This window comes from Poecilia formosa, unplaced genomic scaffold, assembly GCF_000485575.1.
Source record: "Poecilia formosa unplaced genomic scaffold, Poecilia_formosa-5.1.2 Scaffold273, whole genome shotgun sequence".
Lineage (NCBI taxonomy): Eukaryota > Metazoa > Chordata > Actinopteri > Cyprinodontiformes > Poeciliidae > Poecilia > Poecilia formosa.
This window is the reverse complement of record NW_006800212.1, coordinates 394,531-413,401: the sequence shown is the minus strand read 5'-3', so window position 1 is coordinate 413,401 and position 18,871 is coordinate 394,531. Positions and strand designations below refer to the sequence as shown.

Here is an 18,871-nt window from a genome sequence, read left to right as displayed (position 1 = left end):
GCAGCTGAAACACAACACATTAAAATTTGGAAGCACAAAATTTAGGAAGCAGAAGAAAACCCTTTTTTTATTTTTTATTTTTTTATAAATCTTTTGTGCCTGATTAACCGGAAGAGCAATGACACAAGCTATGAGCAAAATGATCAATGATTAAGATCATTACAGAGAGTAAACTTGTCAGAGTTAGCCGACTTCTTTAAAGCCTGCAGCTGTACATGTCAAGTCTAGTATGTTCTAAAAGAACAAAAGCAAAAACCATGAACATGTATGTGACATTTAGAAATATAAATATTCTCTCAGCAGAGTTAACTTTGTGTTCAATGTGCATTACGGCTGAAGATACGCCAAGTGGGATAAAATGTCTATCGCTGTCAAAATAACCCCCCAAAAAAAGAAAATGTAATTGCTGGTAGAGAGTTAGCTAAGTGGAACACCATTACAATCCTAATATGGACCATATGATACAGGCCTAATTGTTAATTTCATGGCACTTTGAAGCTAGTGTGTACTCAAGCTCATCTAGCACGACACACTGATTTCATAACTTTAATGTAGAATATAGGATTAGGATTTGACATGGGCAAATTCCTAATCATACCTCAGTTGGAGCATAACATTGCTAATTTTAGGCAAGTACTTTATTCTCTTAATATCTAGAAGGTAAATGCGACTTTTTAAGGGTTTGTGCATTCTTAGAACAGTAGAGAACGGTTCAGCACTTAGCAGGTTGTTATATAATGATTAAAAATAAGCCTTCTGTAACATTTTTTTAAAGGTTTTTTTTTGGCTCTAGTGACCTTTATTTAAAAATGCTAAGACAGGAACGTAGGTAAAGAGAGAGAGAGGGAAGACATGTGGCAAAGGACACCAGGCCAGGAATCGAACCTGCGACGGCCACGTCGAGGACTAAGTCCTCCATATGTGGGGTGTGCTTAACCTCTGCACCACCTCAGCAACCTGAAACCTGCTCGGTCTTATCTGATCACAACACGCAGAGGCTTTGCTGTGCTGACAGAGAACTCCTCTTTCCAGGTGAATCTCGTCACAAAGCACTGATGCGTCATCGGCTAAGAACGTAAAGCATGATCCAAGTTTCAGGAATAAACTTATCTCTGTCATCAATAAAGCTCTGTTACTATGGCTACGAAAATATCATTAGACCAAACAGTAGGTTCAATACAGTTTGTTTATGTCTGCTCGGTGAATAAGAAGATCCTCGGGATCAAAAAGCAGGACTAGTACAGTCAACATTGTCAGTCACCACCTGAGTAAAAATCCCCCATCTGCTTTTAGGCCAGGGAGATTATTTTTTATGTGGATTAACCTGGGAAAGAAACCAAGAAAGTGTCACGTTTTCTGAACAAGTGCTTCTTCAGGAGCACAATAATGTTATTCATCAGCACTTTGTCACAGCTGGAGAGACTAATGGACATTTTTAACTTCATTAAGTAAGACAACAATTTCTAGTAATTTTTTCCGTGTAGAGAAAAAGCTGCTCCTCGTAAACTATGTCCAGAATCATTTATATCCTGGGACTATTTATGATGACTAATGCGTTGAATTCCAGCAATGCAGAAATGTTGGGCACAGCTGTAATTTACTCAGAAATGCAAAACCAGTCAAATGAAAATATACAAGAAATATAGTTGGATGTTCAGTTTCTCTCCTCTCTCCTTATTTCACTGAAATCACACAGAGAGTGACACCTGCTGTTAGGAAAAAGTCAAGTGCTTCATTTGGTTAACACTTATTGTGTTTCTTTGATCAGCAGCTTTTCTGGTGGAGTTTCTGTTTTAGAGGGAGGGAAACAAATTTGTCAAACTATAAAGAATATCAGGAGGAAATCTCCCGACAAGTCTTTAATCTGAAATTTCAAAATAGATGTAAAAATAACTAAACTGCAAGTATAGCACTGAATGCATTTTCCACAACACTTGCAAGCGAACGTTTCTTCATTGAAATTAAAAATCTTACATTTCCCTAAACAACGCTCACACACACACACACACACACACACACACACACTGGCATAATCAACATGAAAACCGCAAAATAATCCAGTTGACTGCAGTACCTGAGTTGTGTTTTAAGTTCATTGAATCGTGGCCTCTTGCTGGGATCGTACGACCAACACTTCGTCATCAGGCTGTACAGGGTCGGGGGGCACTGAGGGGGCATGGCCAGGCGCTCGCCGTTCTCTATCCTGCCGATGACGTCGTTGTTCTTCACGCCCTGGAAAGGCTTGATGCCGTACATCAGGATCTCCCACATGCAGACGCCTGTGGAGTGAAACGGACACGTTGGCTGTAAACGCCTGCAGCTTCACAGAAACGAACCGCGACGAGGAAAAAGGAGACTGCGGCTTTTAAGCGTACCAAACATCCAGACATCGCTGGCTGTAGTGAACCGTCTGAAGTTGATGGATTCTGGAGCCATCCATTTAATGGGCAATTTACCTTTAGATGCTGCAAAAGGGGAATAAAAGGAAGCATTTACTTTAGGTTTCAGTTTGGTTCTTTAAACTCTTATAAAATAACTACAGAGTAGTCAGTAAAGTGCCTCTGCTGAATTCAGATACCTTTATAATAAGAGCTGTCCTCCATGTATCTGGAAAGGCCGAAGTCCCCCAGCTTTACACAGTCGACGGTGGAGACCAACACATTTCGCGCTGCAATGTCCCTGGAGATCAAAAAACAAGATACTCACATATTTTTCAGAAGGTTTTTAGTCACACAAAGATGTATCTGTGTTCTAGTAAATAGCACTAAAATAGGGACAGTATCTCTTGTAAATTGCCTTTTGTACAAGACTCCTGCTATGTTATGGTTGGTTGTGCTGCTTGATGATAATCTCGTTTGTACCTGTGTACGAAGCGTTTGCTCTCCAGGTACGCCAGTGCTGTGCTGAGCTGATAAGAGTACAAGATGAGAGTGGCCAGGTCTAGACTGTACTTCCTAACCTGGAGAAACGACCGCAACTATGGAAAACAGAGGGAGAAAAAACAATCACAAAGTATAAAAGCAGAAGTTTAAACCACAAATAGGAGAAAAGAGACAAAATAATTATGGGACAGAAAATAAGAAACCAACAGCAGAACGCCTGGCTCTCAGTAGTGTACACACCCTGTTAAAATACTAAGTTTTTGTGATGTAAAAATCTGTCGGGGCGTGTAAAATTAAAAAGAAGTTCTGCACTTTTTGCCTCTAATAGATTTCTTGTCAAATTTAAAAGGAAATTGATTATGGTCCTTTTTCTTTCATCACAAAAATCTGTTTAAGCCTTTTTAGCAGTGGTGTATAGATTTTTCTCACCCACTTAGTCACTTAATCTCTGTTTGCATTATTTACAGAGCTTTTAGTAAACATCTTGGCCTTTCAGTAAAGGCCATGATGTTACAATTACCCCCCATTCATCTACTGAATAATTCATACTGGAATGGTGCAACAGATTTACCTGTTAACAGTAATCAGGATGCTTCATTGTAATCAATAGATCCTGAAAACATTCAGAATCATTTTTGATTTCCACATGATTTAACTCCGTAGAAGTTCATTAGATCACATAAAAAAAAAACTGATCGTTTGATTCCAACGATCGGATTGTTTTCAGATTTATAAATGCACCGTCGCAGCCCCTCCACATGTGCAGCACAGCAGTAATGAAAAATTAAACAAGGAGAAAGACAAGAAACACAAATTGTTGAATCATTAATGCAGGTCTGGCTTTTAATCATTACCTCCCCAAGTGTGCAGAGCTCCATGATGATCCACACCGGATTCTCTGTAATGACTCCCATCAGCTTCACTATGTGAGGATGGTCAAACTGACGCATGGTCACTGCATAGAAAACGTCCGCAGATATTCCAATAAACATTTACTGCCCTTCGTCTGCAAGAACTTACTGCTAAAAATAATATATATATATATATATATATATATATATGCAAGGATCTTACAGGCTTCCTGCAGAAATTTTTCCCTGACGCTGTCTGACGTCGAATTCTTGCACGTCTTCACCGCCACAGACAGAGCTGGGTTCTCCTGTGAGAAGTACAGCGTAGAAAAATCATATGTTGCAGTAATACAGTAGAGGCAATCGGATACAAACGCTTAAATTTACAAGAAAACTGGAAAAATACGTAGTTTTATACTTGGCACGTGACATAAGTAAGTAGGAAATTTATTTTAAAGGTTATGTCAAACTTTTCTATTATACTGATCCGACCTAGACTTTAAAATATCATCAACCAAACAACACTGACATAGTATCACACCAATATTACTAGTATTATTACAATTGTTTTAGAATTTTAAGTGCATTTCTTTCATTGCTATGAAGCAGAAAACCATCCAAACTGTGCCCCTGTGACTCGGCTTTACTGTAAAACAAAACAGTTTCACAAAAAAACTTATTTTGCAATTTGAGCTTGGGTACTGTCAGGGATAATATGAAACAAATGTGCTAGAAAAACACTAAATGCAGCAATTAAACAGATAACAGAACAGTGTATCTCTCCCCCCAGACCCCCCTTCTTTTATTTGAAATAGGAACAGAAGGTGCAATTAACATAAGATGGAGGATACGCACCTGGCTGATGTAGACTCCTTGGTGGACATCTCCAAACTGACCCTCACCGATGCAGCGCCCCAACTCAATGCAATCCCGCTGAATCTCGTAGTCCCGCGCTACACACAGACAACGCACACATAGGTTTGCACACCAAAAACAATACAGAAACACAAGAACATTTTTTATTTACTACCCTCTCACACATTGATCTTCATTTACAGAGCGTTCACTTTCCAAGCTTATTAGAGTACTTTACCGTGCGTTTACGTTCATGCTGCAAGTTAAAGGAAAAAGTATCTACATCTAAGCACTATATACTGTCATACAAATTTAAGCAGTATGTTTAACTCGGTTCAATTTGAAACGAAAGCATAAACAAATAAATGACGCCATCTGTGGACCACGGTCGTCATATTTTCAATTTTTGATCTTTTACTCTGACAAGCTTGGCTTTTATCGCACTCAGCACAGCTTCTTCTGAGCAACATGCAACAGCAGCATCAGCAAAACACAGCGACTCATGCCACATAACACAGATGACTAACAGCCAATAAAACTCAACGTATGGCGCTGCTCAGAGGTTTTTATACACTCGTGGCATGAATGTCATTCATTTGGCCTTTCAGTAATCTGTTTGTACTGGTCTGTTTCCACAGAGGACTCATCAACATTAAGCACGACAAAAATTTACTGCTGCTTACAGGGGGAAACTAATCTCTGGTGGAGCTAAATTGAGGATTTTGCACCCAAGAACACTGAGCCACGTAAGCATGGAGGTGCTAAAGGTTTGTTTTCCTGCCAGCGGCACTGATGCATTTAACAAATTGAGTGAAATAATAAAGAGGGCAGACTATCTCCTTATTTTAAAGCTTGACTGTTTGAAATTTGGTCAGGTATCAAAACTCTCTGATAGCAATTCAGATAAAAATCCTCAGTCTGTTGGGAAAGTTTCGCTGCTCACACCATCAGGATCCTCCCGAGAGTTTCCTTTCTACTTCTGCCTCATGCATGATCAGGAGACGTTGTTGCAATGTAAATTACTCAATTAAACTGCCTTGGCTTTCTTTGATAGGTCACTTTTGTATCAATTGACATAATAAACTGAACTTGAACTCTGGATTTAACTCAATCTGTCTGTATGACCGAGTTGAATTTGACTGTTTTTGTAAATAAATCTGTCTTGTAAAATGCTGTGATAAATTCAAAATTGTGGGTTCATTTCCTGTTTTTCAAATTCATTAAAAGTTGCACGCTGTATTTTAAATGAGTTGAAATCACAAATGGAATGCCATTCATGCCCAAGAACATTGCATATGTAAACCTCTGACCGACGTGGAAAATATAAACATAACATTTTATGCTGATTTAAATAGAATGGAAAAAGTCAGGTGGGATGTGTAATAAATTAATAAATCATTGCTGGCAAGAAATAAACTTATCAGGCTCATTTGTGTATAAATGTGTATCCTTGTTTGGTCAGTCAATCTCTTGTATTGTAGGAAAAGAGGACTCAATGTGAAACTCAGGCTGTTAAATGCTGGTGGTTGGCTCTGCCCGACCCGACTTTGTCCACGTTATCATCACATGAATATTGCATGAAGCTACAAATGTCCAGTTACAGAAATCTCTTCTTTTATGATAATTACTACAGTTTAAATGGGACTTTTAGAAAAAGCAGATTCAGGCAGTAAAAAGCCTGGAATGATGATGTGCTAAACGTGGAAGTTGCATTTACTGCACATTAATAAAACTGTTTATTTTAAGGCACTAAAATGGTACCATTATCTGTGTTAGTGGTCCATGTGTCACATTCTGAAATGTGTAAATACGTGAATTCACCTAAACTTTTTGCTTCATAAACTTTCCAAAAGGAAACACCCCAAATAACCTTCCATGATCAAATTATTCGACTTTTATGTTCTACAGGAGTGCAAAGATTTTATCACTTTAAGTTACCTTTGGCTTTTTTAATGATACTGTGTTTTTTTTTTGTTTTTTTTTTAAACCAATGAAATGCAAACAAGGCAAACAACTGGATCCAAGTTCTGAAGCTTTCACCAGCTCAGCCAGAACTGATAGCACAACCACACATCAACACAAGGGGGGAAGTAAAGTACAGCTATAGGAAAATATCACAGGTTTTATTTTACTGGTGCAAGCAAACAAAAGAGGGTCACAACAACCACCAAATGAAAGAGTCATCAACATGGTGTGTTCCAATCATTACCTTGATCTAGTCCATAGTATTCTGGGAAAACGGGTTAGGTATAAGAGACTTTGTTATTTAGATCAATAAGACAGTGACATAAATTAGGCAGGGGCCTGAATGTAACAGATTACTCTGGTTCAGAAAATAAAATTAACCTGTTCAAAATATAGATCTATAAAAGTTTTGCTGAATGAAAATCTCAAGAATGTCTAAAAACAAAAACAAAAAAAAAACCACTACTGATCCATCCTGGCTTAACAGAAACATACTGGAGGCGTATTTAAAAAAAGAAGGCCATGTTTTGGTTGTTGCATGAATATGTCTACAATATCCAGACAACATTTTATGGCAGGTTACATGGGCAAGTTTATATAAAAAGAAACTGCTGAATATTTTCACTTTAAATGTCAGCAACTTCCTCTCACATCACACATTAAAGTTCACTCACCCATCTTCTCTGCCTCTCAATGTTGTCCATCAAGCATTGCATAGGCATGAATAAATCTAAACCCAGAGGTCAGGCAGCACACAGCAGCCACAGCAAGCTCACATCACTGCCTTATCTCACTAAAAGTATGAACGCTGTGTCTGAACACGGAGAAGAAAGCAGCAGGATGGACAACGGTTTTCCGAAAATGTTGACTATAACTCAGACACTGTGTAGTAATTAAGAAGCTGTTTTTAATGAGTATATACTCTTGTATACAAACCAATCTATAAAAACAGATTTAATGAGTAGGACAACAGGCAATTGATGTTTTTGAAAAGTTATCTGTGGAAGCAATTATCATCACTGAAAAATAAATAATGTTATAATAACAAGACATCCCTGCCAAAAATGCACAGCAGTCAATATCTGAGCAATTTTTGTTGTGAACTATTAGAGTAATAAATGAAAAAGACACTAAACACAGTACCTATGGGATATTAAATAAGTCAATGCAACAACCTCACATTTCAGCTGCACTGGCATCCTATACTCAGCTGTCAAAATAAGTAACCGTGTCTCTGTTTCCAGGCAGGTTTACGATTTAAACAACTACAAAAAAAAAAAGCCGATTCTGTGCTTCAAAATGTTAGCAAAAGTTCCATAATCCATCACTGCAGCATTACCAGACAACAGATTTGTTCTGGGATTGCTGTGCAGAAGAGTTTCACACTTTTTCTCAAAATTGCACAAACCTCCTTCACGGCCCTGGGAAAACAAATGTTTTTCTACCACCAGGGTTTTCCTCATTGATGTGGAAAGCAGAGAAAACAATCTATAGAAAACAAAACCAGGTCACAATAGGTGGAGCAGAGTAGCTCATGGTCCATCCATGCACATTCATGTGCAGAGAAAAAAATTCTGTTTGGGACTTTTAAGCATCATTCGAATATGGGAAAACTTTCTATCAGATGTGCTGACAAAGAGGAATTAAAGTAATTCTGTTATCAATCCAATACACTCTTCACCATTTTCATTCTCACCTCCTTTTCATTACAAAACGCCATGCAGTGTCTTCAGCTAGAGTCACAAATACATGTTGCATTTAAGCTACAAAGACAAGACAACACTGAACTCGGCACCAAGTCTATGTGCAAATGGTGTTTGCGTTCCTCCCTAGAGATGCTGATCTCAGTGTTAACGCAGTGGATTTTATTGGTTTGTTTTTTACTTTGTGGTGTTGAGAGATGGCTAACTGCAGCACTAAAACTTGACTTACAAAAAACTAGACAGCAGACGTTATAATGTGGGATGAGTGGCTTAGTGTTAAATCTTAAATCAGCAGTCGATGTGTAAAATATAGTTTCATTCAAAAATTAAGCCGGATTTCAATTCAGAATTATTCAGAAGCGTTTTAAGGTCTGTATTAATTAAGTAAACACTTTTCATTTTCACTTATGAAGTCAGGACTTAAAGAGTTGACAAAATTATTGATTTAGTTTAAATATGGATGCTGTTTTTCCTGGCTTTAAGGCAGAACATGCCAAAGGTCCAACCTAAAATCTCAAAAGTTAACAGGTGTTCAAATTAAATCAATCATTATATACCATTAAAATGAGGTTTTTTCCACACAAGTCTCTACAGACCTATACTTAATTAATTTCCAAAACCTTGAAGTGATGGACAGCCCCTCACTGGGTAAACACATCAGCTTAATCAACAACATGTAGGAGAAAGGCCTACTTACTTGAAGGCATGGTGTAGGTGTCCTCCTCATCGATGATCTCAGCGTAGTCGTCTGTTTCTGCAGAAGCAGAGTCCATTCAGGAACCACAACCAGCAAACATAGTCACTCGGTTGGTGACAAAAATCACAGAACTAAGCTAGGTTGGATCAGTACTTAACATCTTCAGGGTAAAGAACCACATCAACAGATTGTCACCACACCCAACTCCAAGCACATGCACATTTATACGCGTTTATGTACTACTGACCAGATCCCCACTTTAGAATGAGTCACAGTAGTACAATAGTGAGGGAAACATACAGACAGACGGCCAAGGGGAAAGGGGAGGGTTGGAAAGTTTTGTTTTTTTTTCCTTTCCACAGAAACACACTGAAGGCAAACAGACTGAGTCATGGGTCACAAAAACATTCACAGGCAGAGACCAAGATACCGCACAAACGTCCAGCACGCTAAATCAAAACAAGATTTATTATGCTGCTAAATAAAAGAAGTTAAATACAAAGAGTGAGGTTTACCATCGCCACTAATGTGACCTGCAGAAGACGCATGCAGCAAAAAAACCACAAACAGGAGCAAAGAGAGAGAAGGGTTAGTTTTATAGTCAACATGAAAAAAATAATTAGTCACGCAACTAACTGATACATTTCTAAAGAATTCAAGATGGTTTCACTTCAAACTGTAAATGTGAGTCAGTCAGAGGTCAGCAGAGAGACAGAGAGCAGAGACAGAGTGGCAGTGACTAAAGCCCTCCACGGACACATCTGGTGAGACAAGGACTCTTCTCTGCACACACAAATGAAGCTTTATGGAGGAATCTGGCTCTACACACGTATCTATGAGCCCCTCATACAACTCTGATCACATTGGGTCATTCATGACATTTAAGGAGAAGCTGTGTGACTGGCTGGCATCGTTACCTGACACGCAAACAGCCCGGGTGCGTACGCCATCCATCCGCTTCTCCATCCGCTTCTCATGATTTGAAACTCTGCGGCACAGATTTCTCTCATATTAAAAAAAAATAAATACTGCATTGAACGTAAACAGCTGCAAACAGGTAAAAGCCAATTGAAATGTTGTCCAATTTAGGTTATGAATCAGAAAATTATGAAGCCAAATGAGAGTTAATGTATTAAAAAATTACTTTTATGTAATGAAAAGAGCCATACGACGGAATTGTTGAAATGAACAGAGATAAGTCTGTGAATTACTCTGTGTGTAATAATTATACATGTGTGATTAAGCAATAAATCATTTTTTCTATAAGATTTATTGACATGCATTTCTACAACCAAGAGCTTACTCACTTTGGTATCGAAGGAAGAGCTCTGTCTCCCTCTGCAACGAACAGACAAGCACATCAACAAGAGTGAAACAACCTAAAGTGAGAGCCCAACCTTGACTGCTGTTTCTATGAAGCCTCAGCTACTTGTAGAAAAGGCGCACAGGCTGGTTATTATTCATAGTGACGAGAACAGGCGGGTCATCAGCATTAAATGACATCTGCTGGAGGGTTCTGTGTTTTACAACAACACACTTTTTCGCCCCCTCCTTTTATTTGAACCGCAGCAGCATCGAAACAAAAAACCCAAAAAAACTCAGTAGTACATCAAAATACAAAACTATGTAGCTACTCAACATACCTTTATGAACTCTAACAATGAAGGAGCGCGAAACCGAGGAGACGAGACGACAGTAACCGTCAATCAAGTCGGCCATGTTTTCTGCTGTATTCAGCAACGCTGTCGTGACAGTGAGGGGCTGCAAACACAGGCGAGGGAGACAGAAGGATCAGTGTAAGAGCGGGACAGGGAGCTGCTTCACAGAGACACAATGAGAGCTTCACTGATAATAATGTACCCTATCAGAGTGTGTGCACACAGCCCTGTGCCAATACTGCAGCAGTGATGCACACATGCAGCATCCGGCAGCACAAACAGGCGCTCTGAAACCCACGAAATTAAATCCTTATTTAATTTCTAATGCAAACTTTTATACTATTCGATCAGTATTTTTATAACTTTGTGCAAGAGGAACCTTCTCAATGGTTAGTGATTTTTAAGTATAAGCGCTTTGTTAATAAAAATGAGGGGAAAAAAAACCTGTTAAATAGCATTGCAAGTCAGCTGGAAGGCAAACATTTTACAGGAACAGATTCTATTATGGTTTTCTACCCAACTTTGTTCTTGGTTCAACACATTTTCTGTGGTATCATTAAAAATAAGTAAAAACACACTCAAATATTTTGATTGAGCAGCAAAGTTGTATTTCTAAAAGTTTAGTTCAGGCAGCTAGATTGTAATGTTGATCTCAGCCAGGTCAGGACTCTGGAATGGTACAAATTATTTTGAAATTAAAGCACATGAGGTGATGTGGTGGCGCAGGGGTTAAGCATAACCCGCCCTAGTTCTCGACGCGGTCACCACAGGTTCAATTCCTGGCCTGGTGACCTTTGCCGCATGTCTTCCCCTTTCTCTGATTACCCTACTTTCCTGTCATAACACTTTTAAATAAAGGCCACTAGAGCTAAAAAAAAAAAAAAACCTTTAAAAAAAAAGAAAAGAAATTATAGCACGTGTGCTGAATATAAATAGGTCTTTTTCTATTTCAGAACAATTTTGTTTGCACATCATCTAATATTGGTTTGTATATTAAAACTGAGATGCACAGAGAAACAGGCTGGTAAATGAAATCGACGATTCTCTGCTATTTTTGCCTTACTGGTGAGCAGCACATTGGATACTCAAAAAAGAAAAAAAAAAATCTAAATTGCTGCCAAGTGGCAAGGAAAAAGAACAACGATTTGTTATTTTACTTGAGGTGTTAAAAAAAAAGTCAGCGGAAGCACTGAAGCAAGAAGCTCCTCAAGGACCGGATAAACAAAAAAAAAGGATCAAAGTGAGCGTATACACGTACCTCTGGAGCTCCAGCGACGTTCAGCTGAAGCATCCCTTTCCTGTCCTTTTCTTCCAAAGCAGAGTATTGGATAGACTGGACTTGGTTAAAATTAGCTAAGTGTGTTGGCTAGGGAGTGAAAGAGAGATGCATTAAAATCCTAAATATCCACTGGTTAATTATAAAGAGCAATACAATTGTAGAAAATATGCATGGCAGGTATTTGGATGGGGAAAATGTTTCCTACTTTTCTAAGATTCTGTGGTGTTTTTATCCCTGGTAGTTTGTCAAATATATGAAGTGAAGATCCCAAGGATAGAAGTAACACACCAGACTGCTGCTCTGAGGAGTTATAGCCTAAACATACCAGTGCAACTCATGCTGCCATAAACGCATCAGCAAACTTTTGCCAAATATATAAACCAAACCGAAGCACATAAATCTGCAGAGGGTCTCCGATATTAACCCTTATCACAACAGATCACATTTCCTTAAAAGCTTTCCCTCCCACGTGATCAACATTAGGTTCACTCAAACAAGTGCAAGTAAAGTCTCTAGAGACCATTGTCCACTTAATATGTATTTGTATTTGCCTCAAGTTTCCAGCACAGTACTGCATTGTAAGTAAGTGGCATGAGTAAAGTAGAGGTGAAAGAGAAGATAAGTCAGAATCAATCATAATCAGGCCTCGTAGGAAGCAGGGAAGCTCTTAGCTGTTCAGCTGAAACTGGATCCTTTGTATCCAAAGCACAGGCGATAACGCCACCACTCTATTAGAAGATCCATATCAAGATTTTTTTTTAATATTGAGAGACATAATACATAAAGAGAAACACAAAACACAAAAGAAGTTGATCTTTTCAGTGGATCTGTAGTGATTTCTATATCACCTCCAAAGACAGGAATGAAACCAAAAAAAGCTCAGATCTCTGAGCATCTGAGTGACCAAGACAGAAACTCAATGCACTGATAAATCTAAAATGGACAGGATCAAAGTGGTGTATCTGACTGGCTAAAATGAAGAGAAAGTTATAAATCGGCATACGACCCTAATGAAATTCTGCCGTTTTACCAGTGTTTCACACGGTTCAGATATGAACCAATTTTTAAAGGTAAAACAACAGGAAAATCTCACATAAAACAGCATCACAGGCATTTCTCAAACTTGAGACTAAAAGTGTGGAGCGTTCAAACCCAGCAAAATCTGGCAGAGGGAGACAGACCACTAGATGGCAGCATAATCCATGACAATTATGGCCTCCCATTAAAAGCATCCTCTTTATTAATGTTCAAGATCAGAGAAATGACAGACATCAAATTTGTACAAAGATCGATCCGAGTGCATACTCACAGTTGAGCCCTTATCTGTGAGGTAGCTGATTCCTTCCTCTGGTCCTATTGCCAGCTCTACTGATATTACCCAACTAGACTAAGGAGGAGAGGAAAACAAGGCAATTACAAGAATTATAATTGCCTCTCTATGACTTAATATAGGGTGGAAACACATATTAAGTGTCAAGTATCAATACTTTCCAGATTTTAACTTTCAGGAAGTCAGGAAAGCTGCTTTACTATGGAAACTATGTATGTTTTTTTTTTTTTTTTTACCATAAACAGCCATATTGTATACTTCTGAATGATAAAAGGCACCATAATGTGCCTGGAGAACAGGAACCTTACCCCTAAAGCACATTTGAAGCACTCCTTGTCAAAGGGGTAGATGGGAGTGATGATCTCAAAGAACTTGTGGATGCTCTGCTCATCGTTGAGGTTAGCAAACTGTTTGAAGGTCTGCTGAATCTGCTTACGAAGAGTCTTGGCCTAATGGAGGGAAGATGGTGGGAAGAAAAGAAAGAGAAGAAGAGAGAATGAAGCCTTTCAGGAAGAAGGTTGGTTCAGAGCCAGCAGAAGAACAACACACGTTTGACAGCACAGGCTGTGAGTGACAACAGCAGGTTTAACTTAATTCCACACAATCAGATAAGCAGAAATCCTTTCAGTCATCACGCCGGCTCTGCTGCCAGTCAACCAAACAGCCTGCCAGCTGTAATTCCAGATACACACTAAGCCACTGATAAAATGTAATGTAAACAGTTTTTAAGCATATTCTCACCTTTAGGGAGTCCAGCAGACTTTTAGGGAAGAACCGTCTCAAACCCACATCCTTCCTAGAATGAATAAAAACAGTTACACCTTTGCAATCACACACATCGTAAAGGATAACACAATTGAGTTCAGTGACATGTGATCAACAAGAAAAAAAAAATCTTACTCTAGTAGCTCATAGTTTGATTTCTTATCAAGAGCATTTCCTGGCATCTCTCTGAAGAACCTCCTGCATAATTCACAGGGAAAACACACAGAATTTAAAGTGATATTTTTATAAAAAACAACGTCATTTCGTAAGTATGAGTTTTCACATTTTGCTACCAACACAGTAGTGCATAATCCTGAAGGGAAACGGAAAGGATTAATCCGTTTCAAAATCAATTCTTTTCATTAATCAAATACCGTTACATTTAATCCAGTGCAATCAGCTGTCCTCAGAAATCAATTGATTAATACATGAAGGGGAGTAATTTAAATCCAGTAACAACCTCACTGTTTCAAAAAAGCCACAAGAAATCCTTGGTAATGTTCAGCACAAGAAACTTTAGAGGATGCTGCAAACATTGGGTATCAAGTGCAAAAGTTTAACTTTTTGGCCAACATGGAGAAAAACGAATACAGCAAATCACTCCTGACACACACACACACAATGTAAAACATGGCGGTGGCAGCATCATGCTGTGGGAATATTTGTCTTCACTAGGGACAGGTAGGTGGATCAAAAACATATACAACAGAATGACATAGATCAATACATGTGTGTTATTTTAAACTGTCCTAGTCAAAGTCCAAGCCTAAATCTGATTAAGAATCTGTAGAAATATTTGAAAATTTACATGTGATTGCACTATTGTGTAAAGAACAACAGAACAAAGTTTTTACTCTAGATTGGTAAAAACTCCCAACATTACATGAAACTGTAGTGCACTGAAGGCTGGTTCTGCAAAGTCAACGCTTTTGCATCATCCGTCAAAATAAGAACGCATCTGAATACAAACTGTTTCAAAGATGAACAGTGAATGAATGCCTCAATTTCAAATTTTCAACTAAATATGAAAGCTTAGGATGTTGGTAGGGTAGTGAGCCAGTCGGCAGCATTCTCCTGTTAGCGTAAGCATATGCTGGACTCGCTGCTGAAAGATGCAGGTTTTTTCTTCCGGTGCCGTTTTCTGTTTCTCTTGGGTCAGACGCAAGAAGCTGCCAAGGCTACATGTGCTTTCACTATCCCCCATCATGTCACACTAATTAATGCCTGTCCTAGAAAAAAAAAAAAAACTGTTTATTGTGTTTAAGATTTATTTTTCGCATAATTGTTTCACTCTATGATACCTCTAGGAATGTTATAATGTAGGATTAATGACTATAATGCTGAAAATAATAGTGATTGTGAATGCTGTGCATCATTTGGCAGGGTGTGGGTGGCATTTTAATCTGCATTATTTTAAGTGGGGAAACATAATATTCAGGATGCAAGCAGCCTGTTCGAACAAATTATCTGTCGTTGAAACGTGACAAAATGTGAAAATTCAGTGGTTGCAAATACTTTTGCTAAATGCTGTGGAGTGAAATGATTTGACTGACATTTCTCTCACCTTATTTCCAAACAGCCTAGTTTCAGTGCAACATCTTGATCCACCTGGTCAGCTAAATGTTGCATATAATCACGTTTCACCTTTAAAAAAAAAAAAACACACAAAATGAAAACATTGTTTCAGGTGGTCAAATAGGATTCAGCAAAAACGTCAAGTTTAGGTCGTTTTTACTTAAGGAAACAGCCATAAAGTTTCCAGTGTCTGTGTTCTCACCTGGTGATAGAGGTAGTTGAGAGAGGGTTTGTCTTCAGAGAAATGGCTGAGATAACCTTTAGGAAAGTACCGTATCCGCAGCTCGTACCTGGGAATGGCAGGAACAGAGCGAGAGGGTTTGATGGGACAGTCCTAATGGAGGAGAGGAGACTCTGTGTCTTGCTTCAAAAGCATGGCTGCTCGCCAGCACAAGTTGTGAAACGGCGTCTTGCAGCCGAATGACGAAGCCTTTTCCACTCAGTACATTATATTTGGTGCCACTGTGAGAAGATACACGGTGACTTGCTGCTAAATCAATCATCTAAAACCGATAAAAGAGTAATATCATGAACCATAATGGGACTCTTGCAGTCACGCTTGCCCGGAGCTGTGTCGCAGGAGTGTCCACATAGGCCACCGTTGTTTAGAGCGAGATATTTGCTCAAGAACGACACATTACGGAGAAGTGGGTCAGGAGAGCAGTAAGCTTCAAGCTGCTGTGATGCTGCATGCCAGAAGTTAGATAAGAAAGAAAATCAAGGCCAGAAACAAAATGAATAAATCATTGTGTTCTATTATGAATGAATCCTTTGGAAAAAAAAAAAATGTGTGTGAGAGAACCAAAAAAAATGGAAGAGGATGAATAGGAGGATTAAAAAAAATTGCTCAAATAAGAATGAGATTACAAAGCAAAAGAGCAAGGAAGGAGTGAGGGAGTCAGTCCATCCATCCCCCGGGCAACTGCTGCTGTTCTAACAATAGCTCGGCGGCGGCAGCAGCAGCAGAAGCTCCTGTGGGCTTGAAGCTGCTGCCCTCTGAGGCAGGTTGACTGCAACAACTGGAAGACACTGCTTTACCTAACCAGCTCCCGATGAATTAATTTCAATTTTAATGACTTCAAGCTAAGGACAAAGGGCTGCATTTTAAGGAGCCGTGTTAACAATAACAACTGAGGATGGTTAAAAGCTTGAGATATTTGAATGCAGGCTGAAATATTTTGACATGTGTCACTCAGGTAGGAACATTTGGACTATAAATGAGTAGAAATTAATAAAACATGAGAAATATGCAATGCGTACAGTTGTGTTTTGTTGTACAGAAAGCCCTAACCACTGCATGTAAACAATGAACACTGCATTGCATAAATGGCAACATTCCAAGCACAAACTTTAATGTATTTTCTGGAGATTCTATGTGATTGACCAAACAAATTAGTACAAATCTATGAAGGGAAAGGTTTCCTTTCTTTGTTGTTGGTTTAATTTTGAGTGTATTCAGAATTCCTCAGTGAGTACTTTCTTTGTAGACCTGCGCGTTTCAGCTGGAGGCTTGAGATTTTCGACCCTCTCCATGCACCTTGGGAGTCACTGAAGTTGTACTAGAGACATTTTGGATTTCTTTGCAAAACCACTTTTCACCACAACTCTAAGTATTTTTCCATGTACATCACCACCAGATTTGTCCATCTGGAGACTGAAGTTTTTGTCCATTCTTTGTAAAGGAGCTCAAATAGGGCAAAGCTGGACAGAGACGATATGTGAAAGTATGTTTTCAAGGTGTACAACAGTTTATCGATTGTTTTCGGTTGTTGTGTTTTATTTTGGATATTTAAAATATCGCTTGGTTCCAGTGTTAAGTTTTCTTTACAAAATCAAAAGTTATTGGTTTGAGAGGACAAACTTGCATTATTATGCCGTTATTCATGCATTACATGAAAATGGACTTAAAATAACAATATTGTCGTTAATGGAAATAATGTGTTATAATGACAGGCCTATAACCTAAACTGGTTTCACTTGCACTGTTTGACCGGACATCATCAGCAGTCATTAAGAGTAGGCTTTTATCCTAATAATCAAGGGAATTCAGATAATCAAGAGGAGAGATGAGGGAATGAACAGAGAGACGCTGGAAACTTAATAATTTACCGCCACTCTTCCTGTGGATGCTGTTTCTCAAATCTCTCTCTGATGTGAGACACACCCAGATCTGGATGTAACCAGTGCAGAACGTCAGAGTGCAAATGGGTCAAACGGAGGCCCAGAGACGACACGCAGCGCAACTTGTGGATCTCTGCTATCTTCTGGATAACACCCTGTCAAAACAATTTAAATAACAGAAATGACTGAGGGAAGCATCTGAGAACATGTCTGGAAAGGAGTGCGTGCGCCTCTTACCCGGACATCCGTAGCGTCTCCATATCTGATGTTACTCGCCCAGGTGCTTGGTTCGCTGTTTGTCTCGAAGTAGTGGAAGATTTTGAGAACCCGGTCCATGGAGCCAGGAGGTCGCTCCAGCCCCCCAGCAGAGCCACTGGTGCCGGGAGCTCCAGGCATTCCTGGCCGGGATTTTACCCCGCAACCGCCCGCTGTCGAGTGATTGAGGCTGGGCTCCAGGTAGGAAGACGATGCCATGCCTGACTCGGATGGTCCTGCTGGGGCTAACTGGCCGTCATATTCTGGAACAAGACGAACAAACTGGGTTTAGTACTGGGAGAACGATTACCAAACAACCTGCATCCAGTTCTGTTTCTTTAGGGTAATTGGCTCAATTCAAACATGTTTCTTTCTGTGACAGAACCATCAATTAACTGAAGTAAAATACGTTTTTAAAGGATAACATGAAAAATGGCTTTGCAAATGGCCGTCGTTATATTCCCCCTGACTAAAAGTCACAATAATCAATAGCACATAAAAAGAATCAATGCCTAACAAATCCAGGCTTAAAGGAGATTGCCGACCTCAATCAATCAATATAAACCAACAAATCACTGCCACCAAAGACTTATTGCACTCAGAAGCCTTTAGCTAAACCAAATACAGCATACAAGTATTCACACTGTGGACATGTCCACATTTTGTTACTTTATAATAAGAAAAGTCAATATTCTACTGAGATTTTCTGTGATGAACCAAAAACTTTTCATTAATCAAATAACTCTAAAAAATATCTAGACCAACCAGTTGTCTTCAGAACTGGAGCTGCCCTGGATTCATAGGTTTGTTAGACAACTTTAGTGAACAAACATCATCATGGAGACCAAGAAACGCCGCAGACATGAATTCTTACTCAGCTGAGAAAATACTGTGGTAGCAGCATAATGCTATGGGAATCCTTACCTTCAACAAAA

General features: G+C 39.1%; 1 protein-coding gene across 16 annotated transcripts in view; it reads right to left on the bottom strand.

The window, feature by feature from the left end:
• Positions 1–18,871, bottom strand: part of LOC103151179 (focal adhesion kinase 1) — a 59,367-nt gene that overhangs the window by 21,265 nt on the left and 19,231 nt on the right. For 10 of the 16 annotated variants that reach the window (XM_016681222.1, XM_016681223.1, XM_016681225.1 and 7 more), the window contains 22 exons: positions 17,919–18,199; positions 17,670–17,836; positions 15,763–15,850; positions 15,550–15,629; positions 14,121–14,183; positions 13,962–14,016; positions 13,529–13,669; positions 13,200–13,277; positions 11,870–11,977; positions 10,597–10,714; positions 10,261–10,291; positions 9,871–9,941; positions 9,469–9,486; positions 8,954–9,010; positions 6,798–6,818; positions 4,589–4,686; positions 3,957–4,041; positions 3,737–3,837; positions 2,862–2,977; positions 2,579–2,679; positions 2,376–2,465; positions 2,075–2,279 (listed from right to left, as the gene is read on the bottom strand). In XM_016681222.1, the coding sequence (XP_016536708.1) occupies positions 2,075–2,279; positions 2,376–2,465; positions 2,579–2,679; positions 2,862–2,977; positions 3,737–3,837; positions 3,957–4,041; positions 4,589–4,686; positions 6,798–6,818; positions 8,954–9,010; positions 9,469–9,486; positions 9,871–9,941; positions 10,261–10,291; positions 10,597–10,714; positions 11,870–11,977; positions 13,200–13,277; positions 13,529–13,669; positions 13,962–14,016; positions 14,121–14,183; positions 15,550–15,629; positions 15,763–15,850; positions 17,670–17,836; positions 17,919–18,155 (2,129 nt within the window). In that variant the 5' untranslated portion in view covers positions 18,156–18,199. The remainder of the gene's footprint in view (positions 1–2,074; positions 2,280–2,375; positions 2,466–2,578; positions 2,680–2,861; positions 2,978–3,736; positions 3,838–3,956; positions 4,042–4,588; positions 4,687–6,797; positions 6,819–8,953; positions 9,011–9,468; positions 9,487–9,870; positions 9,942–10,260; positions 10,292–10,596; positions 10,715–11,869; positions 11,978–13,199; positions 13,278–13,528; positions 13,670–13,961; positions 14,017–14,120; positions 14,184–15,549; positions 15,630–15,762; positions 15,851–17,669; positions 17,837–17,918; positions 18,200–18,871) is intronic. The other 6 variants (XM_016681221.1, XM_007571084.2, XM_007571088.2 and 3 more) reach the window with 3 other exon arrangements.